At 43.7% G+C, this 19841-nt stretch overlaps 1 protein-coding gene across 1 annotated transcript in view; it reads left to right on the forward strand.

Annotated features, from left to right (window-relative positions):
• The window catches only part of LOC130172349 (golgin subfamily B member 1-like), a 34151-nt gene extending 17955 nt beyond the window's left edge, over window positions 1–16196 (forward strand). Inside the window, exons 22-30 of the mRNA XM_056381023.1 lie at window positions 72–11537; window positions 11814–11917; window positions 12242–12278; window positions 12390–12527; window positions 12706–12828; window positions 13638–13735; window positions 13870–13962; window positions 14075–14189; window positions 14506–16196. Of these exons, the coding sequence (XP_056236998.1) occupies window positions 72–11537; window positions 11814–11917; window positions 12242–12278; window positions 12390–12527; window positions 12706–12828; window positions 13638–13735; window positions 13870–13962; window positions 14075–14189; window positions 14506–14664 (12333 nt within the window). The 3' untranslated portion in view covers window positions 14665–16196. The remainder of the gene's footprint in view (window positions 1–71; window positions 11538–11813; window positions 11918–12241; window positions 12279–12389; window positions 12528–12705; window positions 12829–13637; window positions 13736–13869; window positions 13963–14074; window positions 14190–14505) is intronic.
• Window positions 16197–19841: the final 3645 nt, after the last annotated feature.

Here is a 19841-nt window from a genome sequence, read left to right on the forward strand (position 1 = left end):
TGTCCAGAGTCATTTTATATGGTGTTTTACTTCATTGTTGTTTTTTTTTTTTTTTATCTCATTGTTTTCAGACTCAAAAACAGGAAGTCACCATAGAAACTTTACAAACTGAGCTTGATCAGACAAACGAGGAGCTGGACAAACTAAACACCGCCCACTTGGAAGAACGAGCCCAACTTATTCATGACCTTCAAACCTGCGAGCGGGAAATCGATAGTCTCAAAGACGCATTGTCGGAAAAGGACAAGGAGATATCGACCCTCTCTGCGAACATGGTGGAGTACACAGAGCAGGTGACGGTGCTGAAGCACGAGATTAAACTCAAAGAGGAGAACCTGGTTCATGTGGAAAATGCACTGAGGAAAGCGCAGCAGGAGGTCACAATCATCAGAGAGTCACAGAATTCAGACCAGCAGGCGCTGAATAACAAGGTCACAGAGGCGGTCGGGAAACTCAAAGATACCGAGATGGAGTTAGTGAAGGCCAAAGAGGAGACAGAGTCTAAAGTGGCCGAGGTGGATCAGCTGATAAAGCAGACGGAAGAGGACAAGAAAACCATTCAGGACCTCCGAGGGGAGATCCAGAAACAGAGCGCGAGCCATCGTAATCATCTGTCTGAATGTGAAACACACATCATCTCGCTAAAGGAACAGCTGACGTCCTCCAGCCAAAAGCTGCAGGAGTCAGAAGGACTCGTTTTACAGCTCAAGGATGAAAATATCAACAAAGACACTTTACAGCAAGAGCTTCATGAAAAAGAACTGAAATCATTCAAGGAAGAACAAAACAAACTTCTGGCACAGGTGGAAAAATACAATAATGAAATGCAAACATTGTCCGAACGGTTAGAGGAGCAAGTGCAGAGCGAAGAACACATCCAAAAAGAGATGCGAGAGAAACTGGAAACCATAGCTTCACTGGAAAACCAACTGAAGGCAAATGATAAACAAGCCGAGGACGAGAGGCAGAAATTCAACAGTGAACTGCAGGTCAGAGATTCAGAAAATCAGAAGTTGAGCAATGAGCTTAAAAGCAAAATCGACAACATCTCCAAACTCAAGAACCTCTTAAAAAACACAAAGACTGAGAGACAGCAGCTGCAGGAAAAGCTCAAAGGGCTGACGGAGGAGCTGGAGCTGCAGAAGGAGAGTGTGAAAGAACTAAATGAGAAGGTTACGTCTGCTCTTGAACTCAACGGCACCCTGGGGAGTCAAGTACAAAGCCTCACAAAAGAAAAAGAGAGACTTGAACTGGAAGTGACTGAAAGTGTAAGAAACGTTTCAGAGCTTACAGGTGAGAATGAGTCACTTCAAGCCGAAATATCCACATTGGAAACGCAACAATCACAAAATGACAAAGTGATTGAAGGGCTACGGAAAGATAAAGAGGAGTTGACTCTTCGAATGAACGAGTTAAAGGGAGTTCTTGAGCAAAGCACACACTCAAACTCAGAGATCCTGCTGGCAAAAACAAATGAATGTAGTAATCTCAACCAGTTGCTCAGGGAGAGGGAGGATCAGGTGACCCAGCTGCAGGAACAAGTGCAAAGCTTGACTTCTGAGGTCGACCAGCTGCAGGGCGAGGCAGCAGAGAAAGAGCAGACTGCTGCTGATCTTCGTGTGCAGTTAGAGGCGCAACAAAACCAGCAAACACAACTTCAGGAAACACTGACTCTGCTCCGGGAGCAGGAGTGCAGCCTGAAGTCCGGGTTCGTGGAGAAAGACGCGATGCTGAAAGAGAAGCAGGAAGAGCACCTCAGTTTGCAGAACGAAATCACAACGCAGAAAAATATCGTATCCAAGCTACGAGCTGAAGCCGAGTCTCTCAATGAAGAACAGTTGCAACTCAGGCGGCAACTTCAAGAGAGAGAAGAACTGTTGGAGAATACGACGCGACAGTGTCAAAAACACAAAGACGAACTGAACGACACCAACAAGACGCTCAAGTCTCTGAGTGACCAAATCAGCGTCACGGAGGAAAACGCCAGAAAGCTTGAGAGTGAAGCCGAGCTGCGGCAAACGGAGGTGACGAGCTTAAACAGACACATCCACACTCTCACTGAGGAAAACCAACAACTTCATGCTGCCTGTGAATCTACAGCAAAACAACTCGCTCAGCAAACAGAGGCCGTGTCTGAGCTCGATGGACAGCTGAAAGCAACTCTTGAACACAACTCCAGTTTGAGCGGGAAGATTATCAGTCTGACAGAAGATCATCAGAGACTACAGGAGGAGTTGGCACAGAGCATCCGATCAGTTTCTGAACTAACCAATGAGAGGAGTTCGCTCCAACAGAAAACCTCCGGGCTTGAAATCCAGATCGCAGACGGTCAGAAAACAATCGGCAGCTTGTTGAGGGAGAAGGAGGAGCTTTCTATCGCGGCAGATGAATTAAGAAAGGTCCTGAAGGAAAGTGAAATGTCAAATTCTGCAGGTTTGCTTGAGAAAACAAATGAATGTGTTAATCTGTCAAAACTGTTGAGGGAGAGAGAAGAACAGCTTCAGGGTTTACAGGAGCAAGTTGGTCAACTCAACGTGTCTTTGAATGAGAAGGAACAAACGTTGTCAGAGCGGCGCTCTCAGCTGGAGGCTCAGCAGAACCAGCTGCTGCAACTGCACGACACTATATCCATGCTGCAGGAACAAGGATCTGCCTTCAAGTCGGGGCTGATGGAGAAAGACGCCATGTTTCAGCAGAAAGCAGAGGAGTGTAGTGTTTACCAGAAAGAGATCACGTTACAGAAAGATCATATATCACAGTTACAGGGTGATGTAGAGTCACTCAGGCGAGAGTGCTCAGGTGCCAAACAGCAGATAGAGCAAAAAGACCAGACATTAAGAGAAGTTACAAATGAGTTTCAAAGCCACAAGGATGAGCTGAACAAACGAAACGAGTCTGTGATTTCGCTCAGCAGTCAGCTCGGCGCCATGAATGAGAATGCTGCGGAGATGGAGGTTGAAATCACCGACCTAAAAGCGGCTGTAGAGAAACTCACTGCAGAAACTCGTCAGCTGACGCAGGAGGACGACCACAGGAAGGCAGAGATCGTTGATTTTAAAGACAGCATTCAGGCACTGAATGAGCAGAATACCAAATTAAAATCTGAACTTCTCAACACAGTGACCGTTCTGTCCGCAGCACAAGAAGAAGTCACAAACCTTAAAATATCCGTCGTTGAAAAGGACAACGAACTCAAAGCAGCGTACTCCGACAAGGAGACGTTTAATGTGACCGTGAGAGGAAAAGATGACTCCTTGAAACAGCAGGAGAGTCTGATCCAGCAGCTCAACAGGAGGGTCTCTGAGCAGGAGGAGCAGCTGAAACAGAAAACAGACGACAACATCGGTTTAAGTGCAAAAGTTTCAGAGCTTGAAGATTCTGCCTTGAAGCTCAGAGGTCAGGTTGACAGTCTGACTTCAGAGTCATCCGTACTGAAAAATACTCTGGAGAAAAAGGAACAGTTGAGTCTTGAATATCAGACTCATTCTTCAGCTGCTGTTGAAAGGTTTAATTCAAATCTACAAGCCAAAGAGGCAGAATGTGAGAGCTTGAAAGAACAGGTGTCACACCTGGAAGAATCCGTCGCAAAGCTCAACGACACCCTCCAGGTTCAGATGGCCGAGGCCGAGAACCTGAAGAAGGCGCTGGTGGAAAAAGAGGCAGCTCTTAAAGACCAGTCAAAGTCTCTCCAGGACATTCAGAGAAGAGCAGATGAAGCTCTGCTCTTCAAAACTCAGTTCATGGAAAGCACAGAGTTGGTGTCACAGCTGCAGAGTCAAATACAGTTACTGTCCACTGAGTCTGGAAACCTCAGAACGTCAACAGAGGAGACGCAAAGTGCCTTCAACAACCTACAAGAGAAATACGCTGCTAACTTGGAGGAGTTGCAGGACGTGAGGAAGCAACTCTCCCAAAGGACCGAGGAGGTGTCCGACCTTCGCAAGTTACTGGATGACTCCAGTGACGAGCATCAGGCGGCGAAGACCACGACAGAGACACTGAGAAACGAGTTAACAGCCATCCGTCACAAACTGGAGAAAACGGAAAACCTGAACTCCAGTCTGTCAAAGGAAAAGGACGAAGCTTTTTCTTCTCACCAAGCAAGCGTGTCGCTGCTGACCGTTGAAATACAAAGACTCAAATCACAACATCTTCAGGTTGTTGCACAGATGAATGCCCTGACAGAAAACCTGGAGCAGAGGGAAATGGCTCTGCACGCCATCAACAGCCAGTACACGGCTCAGGCCAAACACGCCTCTCAGCTTGTCTCAGAGATGCAGAAACTAGAAGAGCAAAATAAGAGACTGAGTGAGGAAATTAGTTTATCAAAGGAAGGTCATCAGAAGCATCTCACCGCCGTCAGTAATGAAAACGCACGTTTGCAAGAGGAAGTCAGGAAACTTGTTGCGGAGAAGGAAGAGCTGGAAAAGAGACACCATCAGATCAGGTCATCACAGGGGGAGCTGCAGGTTCAGATGGAGCATCAGTCCAGCAGCATGAACGAACTTATGGAGAAAATGGTGTCCGAGAAGGAGAACCTGCAAGCAAAGGTTAGTGGCAAAGATGGAGAACTCTCTCAATTAAAAGAACACGTTCTAAAGATAGAGCAGATTCTGCAGGACTCTGAGAAAGAGTGGCTGTTAGTTTTGGATAGAGAAACACAGGATAAGAATCTACTTGCTGAACAGTTGAAAAGTGTTGAAAATGAAATGAAATCTAAAGATGTTAAAGTTAATGCTTTGAAACGAGACTTGGACAGTTTGCAGGAGAAACTAGCCGAGGCTTCTTCTGCAGTCAGGCAAGGCTCTGATCAGCTGAGCGCTAAAGAGTCGGAGGCGTCGGCGTCCAGGATTCAGCTGGAGAAGGTGTTAGCGTCTTTCCAGGAGAAGGATAAAGAGAACAATAGTTTGCAACAGGCTCTGAAAACTGTGGAGTGTGAGTTACACAAACTTATAGTGAGAAAAAATGACACAGACAAAGATTCCTCGTCTGAAAAACAAACCTCTTTACAGGAGATGATAAAACAATTACAGGAGAGTCATCAGTCTGAAGTAGATGCTTTGAGAAATGAGTTGGATAAAACTGTAGCGAAATTACACGAAGCACAGAACACACTCGATGAAGGAGGGAGGAGTAACGAGGAGAGGGGTCAACGAATCGCTCTTCTGCAAGACACAGTGGAGCGTTTACAGACTCGGCTCAACGCTGAGTCAGAGAAAGTGAAAGAAGCTGCTGTCAAACACTCGTCTTTACACAGTGAACTGCAGGCGAAAGACGAGCAGATCGGCTGTATTAACATTCAGATAAGTCAGCAGAGGGAATTACTGGCTGGACTTAGTCAGCAGATAAGGGATAAAGATGCATCCATTACCCAGGTCATAGAATCTGCCTCGAATGAAAGAATGAAACTCGCAGAGGAAAAAACATCTCTAATAGCACAGTTAGAAAGTGCGGAGCAAGCACATAAAACCTCCATGAAAAGGTTTGAAGAGGTGTCGCAGCAGTTAGAAGATTGTATCTCACGCTCCCAAAGTGAAATTGACGCCAAGAATTCAGAGAAGCTTCAGCTGATAAAGGAAAAGGACGATGTCAAAGGCGAACTGGCGAAAGTATCGAAAGAAAAAGATGTGATGAAGAAGAAGCTTCAAGCTGCTCTCATTCTAAGAAAAGATCTGTTGAAAAAAATAGAGGAGTATGAAAAGCAAAGAGAAGAGAGTTTGAACAATAAAACTGAGGTTTCACATTTACAGGATAAATTACAGGAGGTAACAAACCAAGCTCAGTTAAAAGTTTCTGCTCTGGAACAGAAAATTGTAGAGAAAGAGGGAGAGATTCTTGAACACAACACAGAGAGTGAACGACTTGTTGAACAGTTACAGTCAGAAAAACAAACTTTGCAACAGACATTAAATGAGAAAGAAGCACGTTTGTCAGAAAAACTGCAAACACTCAGTGAGAAAAGCTCCGTCATCGAGCAGCTGCAGTCCAGTGTCGCTGAGAGAGAAGAAGCCTTCGAGAAAGACAGAAACAGCCTGATGCAGAAATTGGAAGAGCTTCAAGATGAAATCAAGACGTGTAAAGATGAATTAAAGGACAAATCTTCCTCCACTGCTACTGCACTTGACTTAGAAAATGAGCTCGCACAGATGAAGTCAGAGAAGGCGATACTCCAGAAAAAGGCCCAGGCTGCTTTGCTGGCGCGCAAAGAGACGATGAAGAAAGCTCAAGAGAATGAAAAGAAATTAACTCAGGAACTGGCTGAGCTGAAAGACGACTACAAGGCTCTGTTGGAGCAACACTGTCAGCAGACGAACGAGCTGAACGCCGTCCAGTTAAACTCTGACGAGAAGGTGAGGGAGCTGGAGGACCTCCATAAAACCTCCTTGTCTTATCTGGATGAACTGGACACTTTGAGACAGCTGGTGGAGGAGCGCGATAAGACTCTTCAAGATCTGAAGATGTCTCTGGCTGAGAAGGAGAGCCAGTGCCATTCTCTGTCGCACCTGCAAACAGAGCTGGAAACGCTGAAATCCAAAACTGAGAACATGTCTCTTGAGATGGCAAGTAAAGACGAGGCTCTCGTAGTCATGGAGCAAAGAGCAGAAGCTCTGAAGTCAAAACTTCAACTGGTAGAGAACGACTTGGAGAAAGCCCAGGCAGAAGGAAAGGAGCAAACAGAAGAGATCGAGAAATATAAGGAAACGATCAAAGTTTCTGAGGTAAAGACCGAACAGGAGAAACAGGTTTTATTGGAGGAACACGTTAGTACAAAGGAGGAAAAGTATCGTGTTTTAATGAAAGAAAAGGAAGCTGTTCTGGAGCAAAGTAATCAGATGAAAGTGGAACTTGAGACGGCTCTTGCTTTAGTTTCACAGAAATCCTCTGAGGTTTTAACCATCGAAAAGACATTATCAGAAACTCAGCAGCAGCTCAGTGAGGACAAAGGTGCTCTAACCGAAGAGCTTGAAAAAGCTCGGCTGCATTTCACTGATATGGAAAGGAATTTGGATTTGTTAAAGCAAGAAAAAGAAAGCGCTTTTAGATTAATCGATGAACTCAGAGGTGAGGTGACCGCACTGAATCGGCAACTGGAGGAGGCAGAGGAACTAAAGCTGCATCAAAAGACGCCTGAAACACACGTCAGACAGGAAGACGAAGGCGGGGTCGGTTCATCCTGCAATTGTGCTGAAAACTTCAAAGTGATATTAACCGAGAGAGATGATGCCTTATCAGTTTCTCAGGCTCGAGTTGCAGAAAAGGAAGAACTAATCGCTGCACTTGAACTGCAGCTACAGCAGCAAATCAAAATTCACGAAACTGCCGTTGAGAAAATGAGAATAGAGTCAGATCAGCTTCAGAAATCTCAAGAAGACGGCAACAAAATGAACGGTCAGGACAACCAAGGCAAAATTTCTCTCCTAACCAGGAAACTTCAAGCAGCTTTAGTTTCTAGAAAAGAGCTCTTGAAGGAAAATGCAACGCTCAAGGAAGAAGCAGAAGAGCTGTCAGCAAAACACGCAGCTAAAGAAGTCGAGTGTTGTACTCTGGAATCGTCGGTTTTGAAGTTGAAACAACAAAACCTGGATCTGGAAAGCTCAATGTCATCTCTGAACAAGGAGAAAGACGAGCTAGGCACCGAAGTCGATCGATTCCTCAATGATAATCGCAGTCTCTCAGCAGCCTGCGACAGCTTGAAACTAACCATAGAGAGCATCACCCAGCAGAAACAAGCCTTTTCATGCCAGCTCGAATCCCTGAAAGACTCTCAAACTGAGGAGCTGTCCAAGTGGAAGTCAAAGCACGCCGAGCTGAAACAAGAGTACGAGTCTCTTTTGCAAGCTTACGAAAACGTTAGCAGTGAAATGGACAAGATGAGACAGCTTTTGGAGGGGGCCAAAAGAGACAGACAGGAAGCCCTCCGCAAAATACACAAACATGAGGCCGAGATGGAAAATTTGGAGAAGCAGGCCAGAGAGATGGAGGAGGAAAATGACAGAATTAAAGAGAGGATTCGCACATTTTCCAAAGAGAAACGGCAGAAGATCGAGGAGCTGGAGGAAGAGAATCAGAAAATGAGATTAGAATTGACTGAGCATGAAGGAAACCGCAAAATGGCAATGTGTGAGCTGACTGACAAAAATAAAGAATTGGAGGCTGAGATTTGCCGCCTTAAAGAGTCTTCAGAGGATCTGAGAGTGAAACTGACAGAGATCCAGGCTGAAAATAGCCAACTGGCAGAAAAACTCGGAGAGGCTAGCTGTTCATTGGAGGAGAAGCACATGGAATCAAACACATACACAAACAACATGCAGCTGAAACTGGACGAAGCGCTCAGTTTGAGTAATTCACTCACTGCACAGATTGAGGCCCAGAAAACGGAGCTCGGTGCTCAGCTGGAAATCAACAAGCTGTTACAAAAGGAGAAGCAAAATCTTTCTGAGAGAATCGACAAGATACAGAACGACCATGAAGTTCAGTTGGGAAAGAAAGACGATGTCGTTAAAGAGCTAAGAGACGTCATCAACCGACACGGCCAGGAAACCATCAGCCTGAACGAGAAGGTGAGAATCCTGGAGGACGATAAGTCTCTTCTGCAAGAGGAGCTTGAAAATGTTCAAGAGATTTCAGACAAGGTGAAAAATGAAAATGAATATTTGGAAACTGTGATCCTCAAGAACTCAGAGAGGATCGACGAACTGACCGAGTCTGTCTGCGTTTTGCAAACCCAGAACACACAGCTGTCCTCTCAGCTGGCGGCGAGCAAGGAGATGAGCAATCGGGTTCGTCAAGAGAAAGAGGAGGAGCAGCTCAAACTGGTGAGAGAGTTTGAGGAGAAGCTCAAGACGGTTCAGAGAGGCAACGAGGGCTCCAAGAACGTGAAGAAAGAACTGCAAGAGCTGCTCAAAGAAAAGCATCAGGAGATAAATCAGCTGCAGAACAACTGTATCAAATACCAGGAACTGATTTTAGATTTGGAGAGCTCTCTGAAGAGCTCACAGTCAGCCTGCGAACACATGGAGAAAGAACTGAAGAAGAGTTCAGAGAAAATTTCAGCTCTGGAGGAGAGAAGGAAACAGTTTGAAGTTGAGCTGGTGACACAGAAGAATCTTCTCCAGGACGCCAAAGAAAAGATTGTGAGTGTCGAGTCGGAAAGAGACCAGCTGGCTCTGGAAATATCCCGGCAAAGTCGACAGTCTGAGGATCAGGAGAAGATAAAATCACCACAAAGTATAGATGAGAAACAAATAAATTCATACGTGGAGAATCAGTTTGTGTTGCAGCAGCAGATCGATGACCTCAAGGATTTAAAAGATAAAGAAAGTCAAAAGGTTAATGATCTGCGACAACATGTGGACTCTCAAGATCTACAGATAAATACTCTGAAGAGAGCAGCTGAGACTTATGAAGCGAAGCTGTATGCTTTATCTTCCACTTCCCAAGGGGCAGATGCCACAAAACTCTGGAATGATTTGTACCAGAGGACGTTGAACGAGAAGGATAACCAGCTCCTGGAGCAGGGCTTTGTGATCAAAAGGTTCCTGGAAGACATGAGGGTTAAAGATAAAGAGGTGAATGAACTCCGAGTCACTAAGTCCAGACTGGAGAGGACTCTGAATGAATACTCTGTCGCCGCAGCTGCACAGCAGAGACAGCTGTTCGTGATGAGCGCCAGCAACGCCGAACTGACCGAGTCCGTGGAGCTCATGACTGTGCAGGTGAAGGAACTGAGTGCTCAGGTGGAGAGAATAGAGCAGGATAAAAACACGCTCAGCCGACACCTTGCCGACAAGGAGGATGCGATTTCTCAAATGCAGCTGAATCTCCATCAAACAGAGAAGATAAATGCAGACACAGACGCTCAGCTGCTACTTCTACAAACTCAAAATGACAAACTTCGAGCTGACTTTGAGAAACAGGAGGGAATTTCTCTGCAACTGAAAACCCTCCTTCAGAGCAAGGACGCTGAGATCTCCTCCCTGTTGTCCTGTAAAGATGGACAGATGTCGGGGTATCTAGAGCAACTCCAGGCTAATTATCGTTCGCAGGTCGCAGTTTATGAGGACAGGCTAACGTCTTTACGCTACCAAAGGGAAAAGGCCGATAAAGAGCTGAGAGGGCTCGAAGCCAGGGTCAAAAGTCTGCAAATTAAAGCGAGCAGATCCGTCCAGGAGAAGGAGCAGATGGCAGCAAAGATGGAGTCATTCAAGAACTCCATGGTGTCTTTACAGAGTGAACGGGAGCGACTGATGTCAGAATACAGAATCCTTGAAGCAAAGAGCGAGCTGGGCTTAAAGGGTAAAGAGGGCTCTGCTGACGGGGAAGGTGGTGCAGCCAAAGGTCTTAAACATGAAATAAGGAAACTGTTGCATCAGATGGATGATCTCAACTCAGAGAACGCGATGCTCAGGGCTCAGCTGGTCCGGTACAGAGAGGACTTGAATCAGGTTTTGTCCCTGAAGGACAACCAGTTGAAGGTTCTGCTGAAGAAGCAGCAGGATGTGATCAAAAACCTGGAAAATCAAAAGGCTGCAGCTGAGAAGCAGCACAGAGAGTCTCGCTTGGAGCTGCAGAAGGACGAGGAGGCGAGCAATACGTTGAAAACGGAGATTTCTAAACTCAAAGCTCAGATTTCAAAACTTGAAACAGAAATATCGACTGAGAAAAAGGACAGAGCCACGACGAACGAGGGCAAAGTGATTGCTGATTTGCAGGAGGCCGTGGCAGCCAAAGCAGCTGAGTGTAATGAGCTCCAGCAAAAACTTCTTTCTCAGAAAATCTTAAATGATGAACTCAAGGGAAAAATGCAGCAGGTGGAAAATGAGACGGACAAAAAACTGACCGAAGCCGAAGACAAATACAACTCTGAGCTGGACACCTTCGAGCGAGAGGTGGAGCTGATGAGGGGCGAGCAAGAGACAGCTGATCAAAGGGTGGCAGAGCTCGCGAAAGACCTTCTCGACATGGAGCAACAGCTAACAGACGCCAAAACTCAGAATAAAGACATAAAGGCTCAAAATGAGTCTCTGTGCAAAGCCATGGCCGCTTTGCAGAATGACCGCGACCAACTCATCGAAGACTTCAAGGTCCTGAGAAACAGATATGATGAAGAACTCCGGGAGACTCAGGCGGCTTTAAACAAGGTGGAGCGCAGCCTGCAGGACGCCACGTCCGACCTGGCCATGTTTGCCAAAGAGAGGGACATCCTTGTTCATAAACTTAACGCTTTAGAGAGCAAAGACGCTGACGCGGAGCTCAACAAGTTGTTGGACGAGCTGTCGAAGGACGTGTCGGAGAAAGAGAAGAAACTGAAGCAGGTTGTCTCTGAAAATAACTCGTATGTCAGGCAGCTGTCGGCGTTCTCCAGATCCATGGCCAGCCTCCAGAATGATCGGGACAGGCTGATGGATGAGTTGGCCGGAACCAAACGAGTGGTTGAGTCCAGACAGGGGTCAAGCCCAGAGACTGTCTCCTCCCTGAGTGTGGAGAGGTCTAAAGGAAGTGGTGTCACAGCCCTCCAGACTGACAGAGACGGGCTGGTAAGTCAAGTCATCAGCTGTGTGTTCAGTTTGGCTGTTGCTTGCACTTCCTTTCTCTGCTGTAGTTTTATGTTGCAGACGGCATGAAGGGTTAACGTTTTATTTATTCATTTGGTTTTTTCCTACATACCATTGCTTTGAATTGCATGGTATTTTTCTTTTGGGATGCACATGTGTTCTGGTGTCTGTGAAATTCTGTCTTTTAATAACAACTTTTTTTAAAGATAAATTGTTCCATCTTTGTGACTGATGAGTCTCTTCTCTTTTCTGTTTCAGCAGACGACAGATGAGCTGCAACAACAAACTGCAGAGAAGATGCAAACTCGCTTAACGTCACCTGAAGAAGTCGACAGCTCTCAGGAGGAAGCAGCAAATCTGAGGTATCTGAGTTAATTAAACCACGAGTTAGTGTCCGTAAAGAGTAACTGAAAGTCACGGACAAGTCTGGTGTTGGATGCATGAACAAGAAGTGTGGCCTCTCACACGACCTCTTGACTCAGACGGTTTTTCATGCAGCAGAAACAAGAAAAGAAGTCACACACTTTGGCAACAAGTGAGAGGTTTGATATTTGGATAAACATTCGTGTACGCTGCTTGGCGTGGAAACAGCTGCAGGTTTTTCTAGCACTGAGCTCAAAGACTAAACAACAAGATGAGAAATATTAGATTTTTGTTGATGATACTAAAAGGTTTCTGTTGTGTAGGTCTGACAGAGAGAGGAAGGACAAAGCTCCAGTCAAGGTCAGTTTACACACATGAACACTCAGGACTTGCACTGAGGACTGAATGTGGAGAAAGACGGATAGCTGTTAGTTTTTCATCTTGCTAATTGAAATGTTTCCCTCCGTGCAGCGGGAGGCAGGTCAGAGTGGGATGGAGGAGCTGGTGAGTCGGCTGGAGGCAGAGAGAGTTCAGCTTCACAGAGACCTGCAGCGCTGCATGTACGAGATCCAACAGCGAGACCAGTACTTCCAGCAACTCAACACCAAGGTACGAAAGATATTATTTTATTATTATTATTTTCAATTCCTACAGAAAATACAAGAAAAGTAAGAATGAAAACATCCAGTAATCCATCACCATGGATGCTAACATATGCTAAATCTCACATGAATACTCTTCCTCACCCCACATCCTCACTCCACACACCTCCCCCCTCCTCCCCCAGCTGCAGCAGGCCATGGAGGAGAAAGGAGCCGTTGCAGCTCAGCTGAGGGCCGTTTCACAAACCCTGAGGGACACGCAGAACCGCTGCCATTGGCTGGAAAACCAGGTCCAAGGCCAGACTCAGGTAAATAATGCTGAATACCTGCAGGTCTATGCTGCTCATGTCTGTGGCAAGGGGTTTCAAAAAGTGAGCGAAAAAGACATTTTATCATCTCTATCTTGACTTTTTAAAAATCTTTTGAACATAATTCCATATCACACATTGTGAGACCTTCTTGTATAATTCAACTAAAGTCAAACAACTACATCAAAGTCAGTCAGACACCAAATCTTCACTGCGCTGCTTTTCATATCCCTGTCTCAACATCGAGTCTAAACCCTCTGTCTCCTCTCTCACTGTAGCTACTAAAAATCAATCCATTTTGTCTCGTGAACATCTGAGTTTAGCTAAGCAGATGTTTACACTTATTTTTCCTCACGCTGCACCTTCCCTGAAGCTCTCTGGCACCTCGCGCTTTGAAAGCTGCTGGTCTATAATATTTCTGTGGTCCCTTTTTTCTCTTAAAGCTTCTAACAAATAGTTTATTTTTAGACATCAGATTAATAGTTTTGCCCCTGTCCCCCTGAAGTTATCATAAAGCACGAGGGTGGCCACATAATGTCTAAAGGTTTATGTGAATTGATGTGTCTGTGCACAGCTGCGTCTGGACTCTAGATCCATTATACGTGACTTGCCTGTGCAGTTACCTTCCCTCTGCGTTTTGTTTTTCCTTCGTAATTCCACCTGTGTTGTTGCATCTCATCCCTCAATGTCTTTCCCCTTATTTTCTGAACTGTTATAATATGAATTAAAGTCCAAAATGCTATAAAAAATAATCTTCCAACAAAAAGTTACCTGTGTATATACCTGTAATGTTGTGTCATCACCACCAGGGGTCCGTGTTTGCTGAGGTTGCACCAGGAGCTCCACAGGAGAGAAGCAACGACTCTGTGGTCGCTGAAGCTGCTGAAGCTGTTCAGCTCCGAGAAAGGTGAGACCAGACCTCTCCACGTTCTCACAGATGTTTCTGTGTGGCACTGGTCGAGCTCATGGATATATTAACGTGTGTGTGTGTGTGTGTGTGTGTGTGTGTGTGTGTGTGTGTGTGTGTGTGTGTGTGTTCAGGCTGCTTGAGGTGGAGCAGAGTCTGGCCGATGAGAGAGCGAGGAGAGAGACGGCTGAGGAGGCTCTGCGTCTGGCTGAGGACAGGGCGAAGAGGTGAGATCCAAATTCAGTCACTTATCTCACACACACACACACACACACACACACACACACACACACACACACTTAAAACAGTGCAGAACTTTTTGAATGTTTTGTTGTGCAGTGTTGGCTCCAGTCTGTCCAGAGACAGTCAGAGGGATTTCAGTATCGAGATGGAAACAGAGGAGGAGTGGGAGGCTCTGAGTCTGAACCCCAACCAGCCTCTAATAACACGAAAGGTACGTTTTTATTAATTTAGCCTTAGACCTGATTACCGTCACCACTGCCTCTAAATATAATAATAATAATACCTTTTATTTATAGGCACCTTTCAAGGCACTCAAGGACACCTTACAACACACAAGATAAAAGACTAGTACAAGGCATAAAATACAGAATAAATCAGAATAAATGTAATTGTATAAAATTATAAATTGTATTATTTAATTTTTATGCAAAAAAGTGTAAGATAATGATAAACCCTTGTTCATGTTCAGTTTAAATAAGACATGAGTGGCAGGTGTGTCTCTGACTGCGTGGTGTGTGTGCCTCCAGGTGAAAGGTGGGATGGTGGCGTGTCGGCGGTGGCTCAGAGGGCGGAGCCTCTACTTCTCCAGGCTGCTGACGAGCCGCGCCCGCTCTCGATATTTCTTCCTGGCCTACTTGCTCACAATCCACGTGCTGGTCCTCATGTGCCTCAGTGGCGCCCTGTAGCGAGGTCACGCCGGGAACAGACCGGCTCAAGGTTAAAACTCAAAGCCGCGGTCTGCAGGAAACACTAAAAGCGGAGGTGGAGATGCTCCTGGTTAATGTTGCCAGGGAATGAATGTTGAAGTTAAAGATTTCATCCTCCAATTAATGTAATGTAATGTTCAGTTTATTTGTTTTTCCGTTAAAGGCTGGACACAGATAAGTTATTGATTAGATGTCTGAGCACTGGTTTTTATTAGTTTACTAGTTTACTTTTTTCTTTTTCTAGACATCTTTTATGGTAAACCAAGCCTTAAAGCATGATCCTCCCTCCTCTTCCTAAAACAAGCAGGTGGAGTCCTTAATTCTTGTGGCCTGTTTCCTACAGTTTGTTTTCTGATCCACGTTGGAGAGGAGACGAGGGGAGAAGCTTCATATTTGACACAAAAAAAGCCTCAAAGGGAGTTTGAGAAAGACGGGACTTGAACCAAGAAGGTGCAGAAAGCCATATCCATTCTTTGTCAACACTACTGTATGAATCTTGTTTTAAATTCCTCCCCACCTTGTTGCCCCTCCCCCCTGAGCTGGGAGCGAACATGCAAACATCCCGTCTGTCAGTTCCGTTTGCTTCACATCCAAATCACAAACGTTGGCACCAGCTGCTGCTTTACCTGCCTGGGTTCACACTTTGCACATAATCGTGATGCTGAGTAAAAACTATGCACTGATACTCCAAATGTAAATGTAATCATCTCATATAAGCTCAGAAGCACTACACCCCCCCCCCCCCCCCTTTAAACCGTAAAGCCAAAGGTGAGCGTATCCTGACCTTGGCAGTTGGAATAAGTGCTGTCATGCCCGTTAAAGTGAGTGAGGAGACATGGTTTAAAAATATCCTGAACTTTAGCTCCTGTATCATGATGTGCCATTGAAAGTGTACTGCAAAAAAAAAAAAAGGATATGAAAATACATAGTGTATGTATTTAAGGTTTTTCTGTATTTATGCGTGCATCCTCAGAAAGTATAGTGTACAGTATCTGTTATGGACTGTATGTATGTATATATACATTTCTATCCACTCTGCCTGGTGTATGATGACTGTACATTTCTTGATTGTTAAAGAGGTGGAAGTTGTGATAAGAGACGAAGTTTCACAAAACAAGCTCAACTAACGAACCAAAAGTAAAAAGATAAAAATAAGATTTAATTGTTTTAAAGAGGGTGAAAGACGATTTGTGGCTCGTTAATTGGTCTGGTTTTGTAGAAAACCTTGAGTCGAGTACGAGTTTGAGATATTGCTGTAATGATCTGTACATAAAGGTGACTGATGGAAAAAATAATGAACTGAATCTATTTATGAAAAAAAAAAAAAAGGCAAACTACTGATAAATGTTCAGATGGCATATTTTCTCTGCTGCCTCTATTTTTAAGTTAGTGATGCTGTTTGCCTTCTGGTGACATTAGGCTTCACTTGGTGCAATACTGTGTCAGAGGTGAACATTTTCAGCTCACCTTCACCATCCCAGAAGAAATTTAATAAAGCTTATTGGACTTTTCTTCAGTTTGCCCTTATGATGTGTATTTTACTAGCAGCCTGCGGCATCATGCGCTCGGCTGTCATCAGATTGTTGTGTTGGATGATAAAACACAGTGATGTCGAAAATTATTCAACTGTCATTTTATGCACACTTATTGTGTTGTAGATTTTATTTAAAATACATTAAATTTACTTTTTTTTTTATTTAAAACGCGTAAAAATGCCAAAACAAAGTGAAATACAAAAAACATTGTTATATGTATTTCTTTTACTATGTCATAATTGGATTTTTTTTTTTTTACTTATTTTACAGATTTTTCCTAAATCATTATGATCAAACTCATTTAATAAAGTGAATCCACTCAAGTTTCTACAGAGAAACTTTTTCCTAATAATAAAATTAAGTGTCAATCAATTAAATATTAACACCAGCTTAATATTGTAAAATAAACCTTTTGTTTTGGAAGACAAAGTAAAAAATACTGTGTAAAACAGATTAAAATCATGTCAAACTTCAACTTGCAGTATTTGTGTCAACATTGAATCTATAAGTGTAAAGTAATGTTAAAACCTGTCGAAGCAGAATCTAAATACAATATTTACTGACTCAGATTCAGATCAATTTTCTTAAATTTCTCGTAAAATATAATAAACTGAAGAAATGCAAATTAAACTGTTAAGTCTCTGTATGTAGTCTTTCAACTAAAGTGGGGTTGGAAACTTAATTACAAATAACATACGCACCACTATTGACTTTATAACACTTTTATTTAATATATTCAGATGTAAATTTACAATATCAACCAATTATTCACAAATAGTTCTTCAGAGCCCCGGGATGATCTGAAGAACTAAAACTGGCATTTCTCCATTGGTCTATCTGCCTGTTAAGGTTCCTGTAATGAGGAGCTGATGATGTCACCTCTGAAAGAGGGGGGGCTGTGGACCTGAGGGGGGGGGGGGGGTCTGTTGTTTTTTAGCTTGTATCTTCTAATTCAATTCTAAATAAGTGATGCTGTTGGAACAGCTCACTGATATTAACTATAATGACTGAGGACTATGAAATATGAATCTAATGTGTAACTGTCTGAGAGACAGGTATTTCATTTCAGTGTTTATTTTATATGTATTTGAAATTTAAGTTTGAAATCATTATAATGTGTTAAAACTGTAATATAAGATTATCTTGAACGCAACCTTTTGGGGTTTCAAGTGGTCAGAGGTCACACCTGGGCATTGTGGGATATTTTTACAAAAAAGAAAAGAAAGAGAGGTCCTACATGTGCTGAAGGAGAGCCAAACGTGGCTACTGAGGACAATATTCTGCATGGTTGGAGAGGCGCACACGGTAGTGTACTTTTATTTAGTTTTTCATATTTGGTATTTATGTTTAAAAGTGACCTTTTGTATGTTCCTTTGATGTTTTCAGTTTAAGCAATTAACGGGTGTATTTGGTTGTTTTTGTATTTTTTGTGTGTAGTTTTCACGGTGTCTGATGACAGAGATGCTTGAGAGAGAATAAAACATCATGAAGGACATCTGTATGATGCGTGGCCATATTTCTTGAACCGGTGCAGCTACAGTGAAAACGTAACGCCAGCAGGCCAAGAGTCCCGAGTGATGAGCGGTGCGCGTTGCGACGAGAGAGAGAAGCATCGCCTGCACCGCGTGTGACCGGAGGAGTGAAGAGATAAGTGGCGTGCTGAATCACGGGAGACACGTTCCTGTCACCGGGTGAAGAGTACCGCGATTCCGCTGTTAGACGGCAGCTCCAGCGTGGACCACAGCTCTGCGAATATCCCATACGGGCCACAGCGCGCAGTGACTGTTGTAAACTATTGCTGGCACAGAGGACACAGGGGAAAGCGGCTCTGCATACGGCGTCAGATGTGTGAGTGCAACTGTGCTTCTTGGTGGATTGCACAGTTTGAAAGAAATGACTGGGTAAAACCAAAATAATTTCTAGAGACAGTAATTCATTAATCTGTTTAAAAACAAACAAACTAACAAAAACATTGAACGTTAAAACACTGGTTTAATATTGAGAGACTGAATTATCTTTGTTACATCAGTCAATGTTGTTCCTGATTTATCATTATGCCTAATGGTTGTTAATGTTAATGGTGTTTTTGATCTGAGAGTTTAAAAAGCTAATCAAATGGGTTTTGTTTGAGAAATAGGAACTGATTGCACTGCTAAAAACATAGTAATTAAGAATTCATTTGAACATAGCAGTGACTAGTGATAGACAGTGTTATACAGTACAATGTCAGTTTATGAGGAAAAATCAGAAAGTGCTGAATTTAATGAACAAATAGAGTTCCTTCAAGAGGAACTAAAGGGTTTGAATGATCAGCTACTGTCACAAACTAATGAGGATGAACGGGAAAACTTAGAGTTACGCATAGGTGATATTCTTGCTAAATTAGAAATCCTAAAAGTAACAATGGCTGAGCCTATCCCCACAACATCCCAGACAGTAGAAACCAGAAAATCTTCACGGGAGAGAAAGTTAACTCCAAAAATGCAAGAGCTACAGCAACAAGAGCTTTCTCAAAAAGAGAAGAAATTCCTCAACCTGTATGAAAAATGGAAAGAGCAGGTTAAAACTGCACGTACTAATCTTAAAGAGGAGTGCCCGGATGAAAACTTGTGTAACATGATGGATGCTGTTGAATGTCTAGAAACACAAGTGAGAGACTCATATGAAAATGTAAGATCTCAGTTAGCCCCTTCCACTGAGATCAGAAGGAAAATGGACTCCTGCACAGCAGTAACTAGAGACTTGATGGAGCTCATGAAGGTGCGCATGAGTGAAGTGGGGCTGGAGGAATTTGATGCTAAAGTAGAAAATGCAAGGCTTCATTTGGTTCTTGACAAAGAATATGCCCAGTCAATATTTGGATCTTCAAGGACTAAGACTACTGTTCGTAGCCAACATTCCAACAGAACTGCAGACCAGCAAAGTATCACAGCAAAAAGAGCAGAGTGCGTTGCACAGTTGGCTGCAAAGAAAGCTGAAATGAACATGGAAGAAGCAATCGCTGCACAAAGACATGAACTTAAAAGACTAGAAAATCAGAGAGATCTTAATGTTATAGCTGCTAAGATTAAGGCATATTCTGAAGCCGACTCAGATGAGATTTGCAGCGAAAACAAATCAGTAGACAGTAAAGCAGCCAGGAGTCCTCCTGTACCCTTTAAAGAAATTAAAGAAGAACAAACATGTCAGAACAGCAACGAACAAGCAAACAATGCTAACAATGAGACATCCTTGATACAAGCCCTGCGTGACACAATGGTTCTTACCAGACTTCCAACACCTGAGCCCTCAGTCTTTTTTGGAGACCCACTTAAGTTCATAGAATGGAAAACGAGCTTCAAAGCATTGATAGAATGTCGATGCACAAATCCAGCAGACAAGTTGTTTTACCTGCAGAGATACATCAGTGGTGAGGCACGATCTGTTGTGGAAGGAAGCTTCTACAGGAAAGATGAGGATGCTTACAATCAAGCATGGGAGGCACTAAATGCTCGTTATGGTCATTCCTTTGTAATTCAGCGTGCATTTAGAGACAAGTTAAACAATTGGCCAAAGATTAATTCAAGAGAGTCCCTTAAATTAAGACAATTCAGTGACTTTCTGACCACTTGCAGCAATGCC

This window comes from Seriola aureovittata, chromosome 1, assembly GCF_021018895.1.
Source record: "Seriola aureovittata isolate HTS-2021-v1 ecotype China chromosome 1, ASM2101889v1, whole genome shotgun sequence".
Lineage (NCBI taxonomy): Eukaryota > Metazoa > Chordata > Actinopteri > Carangiformes > Carangidae > Seriola > Seriola aureovittata.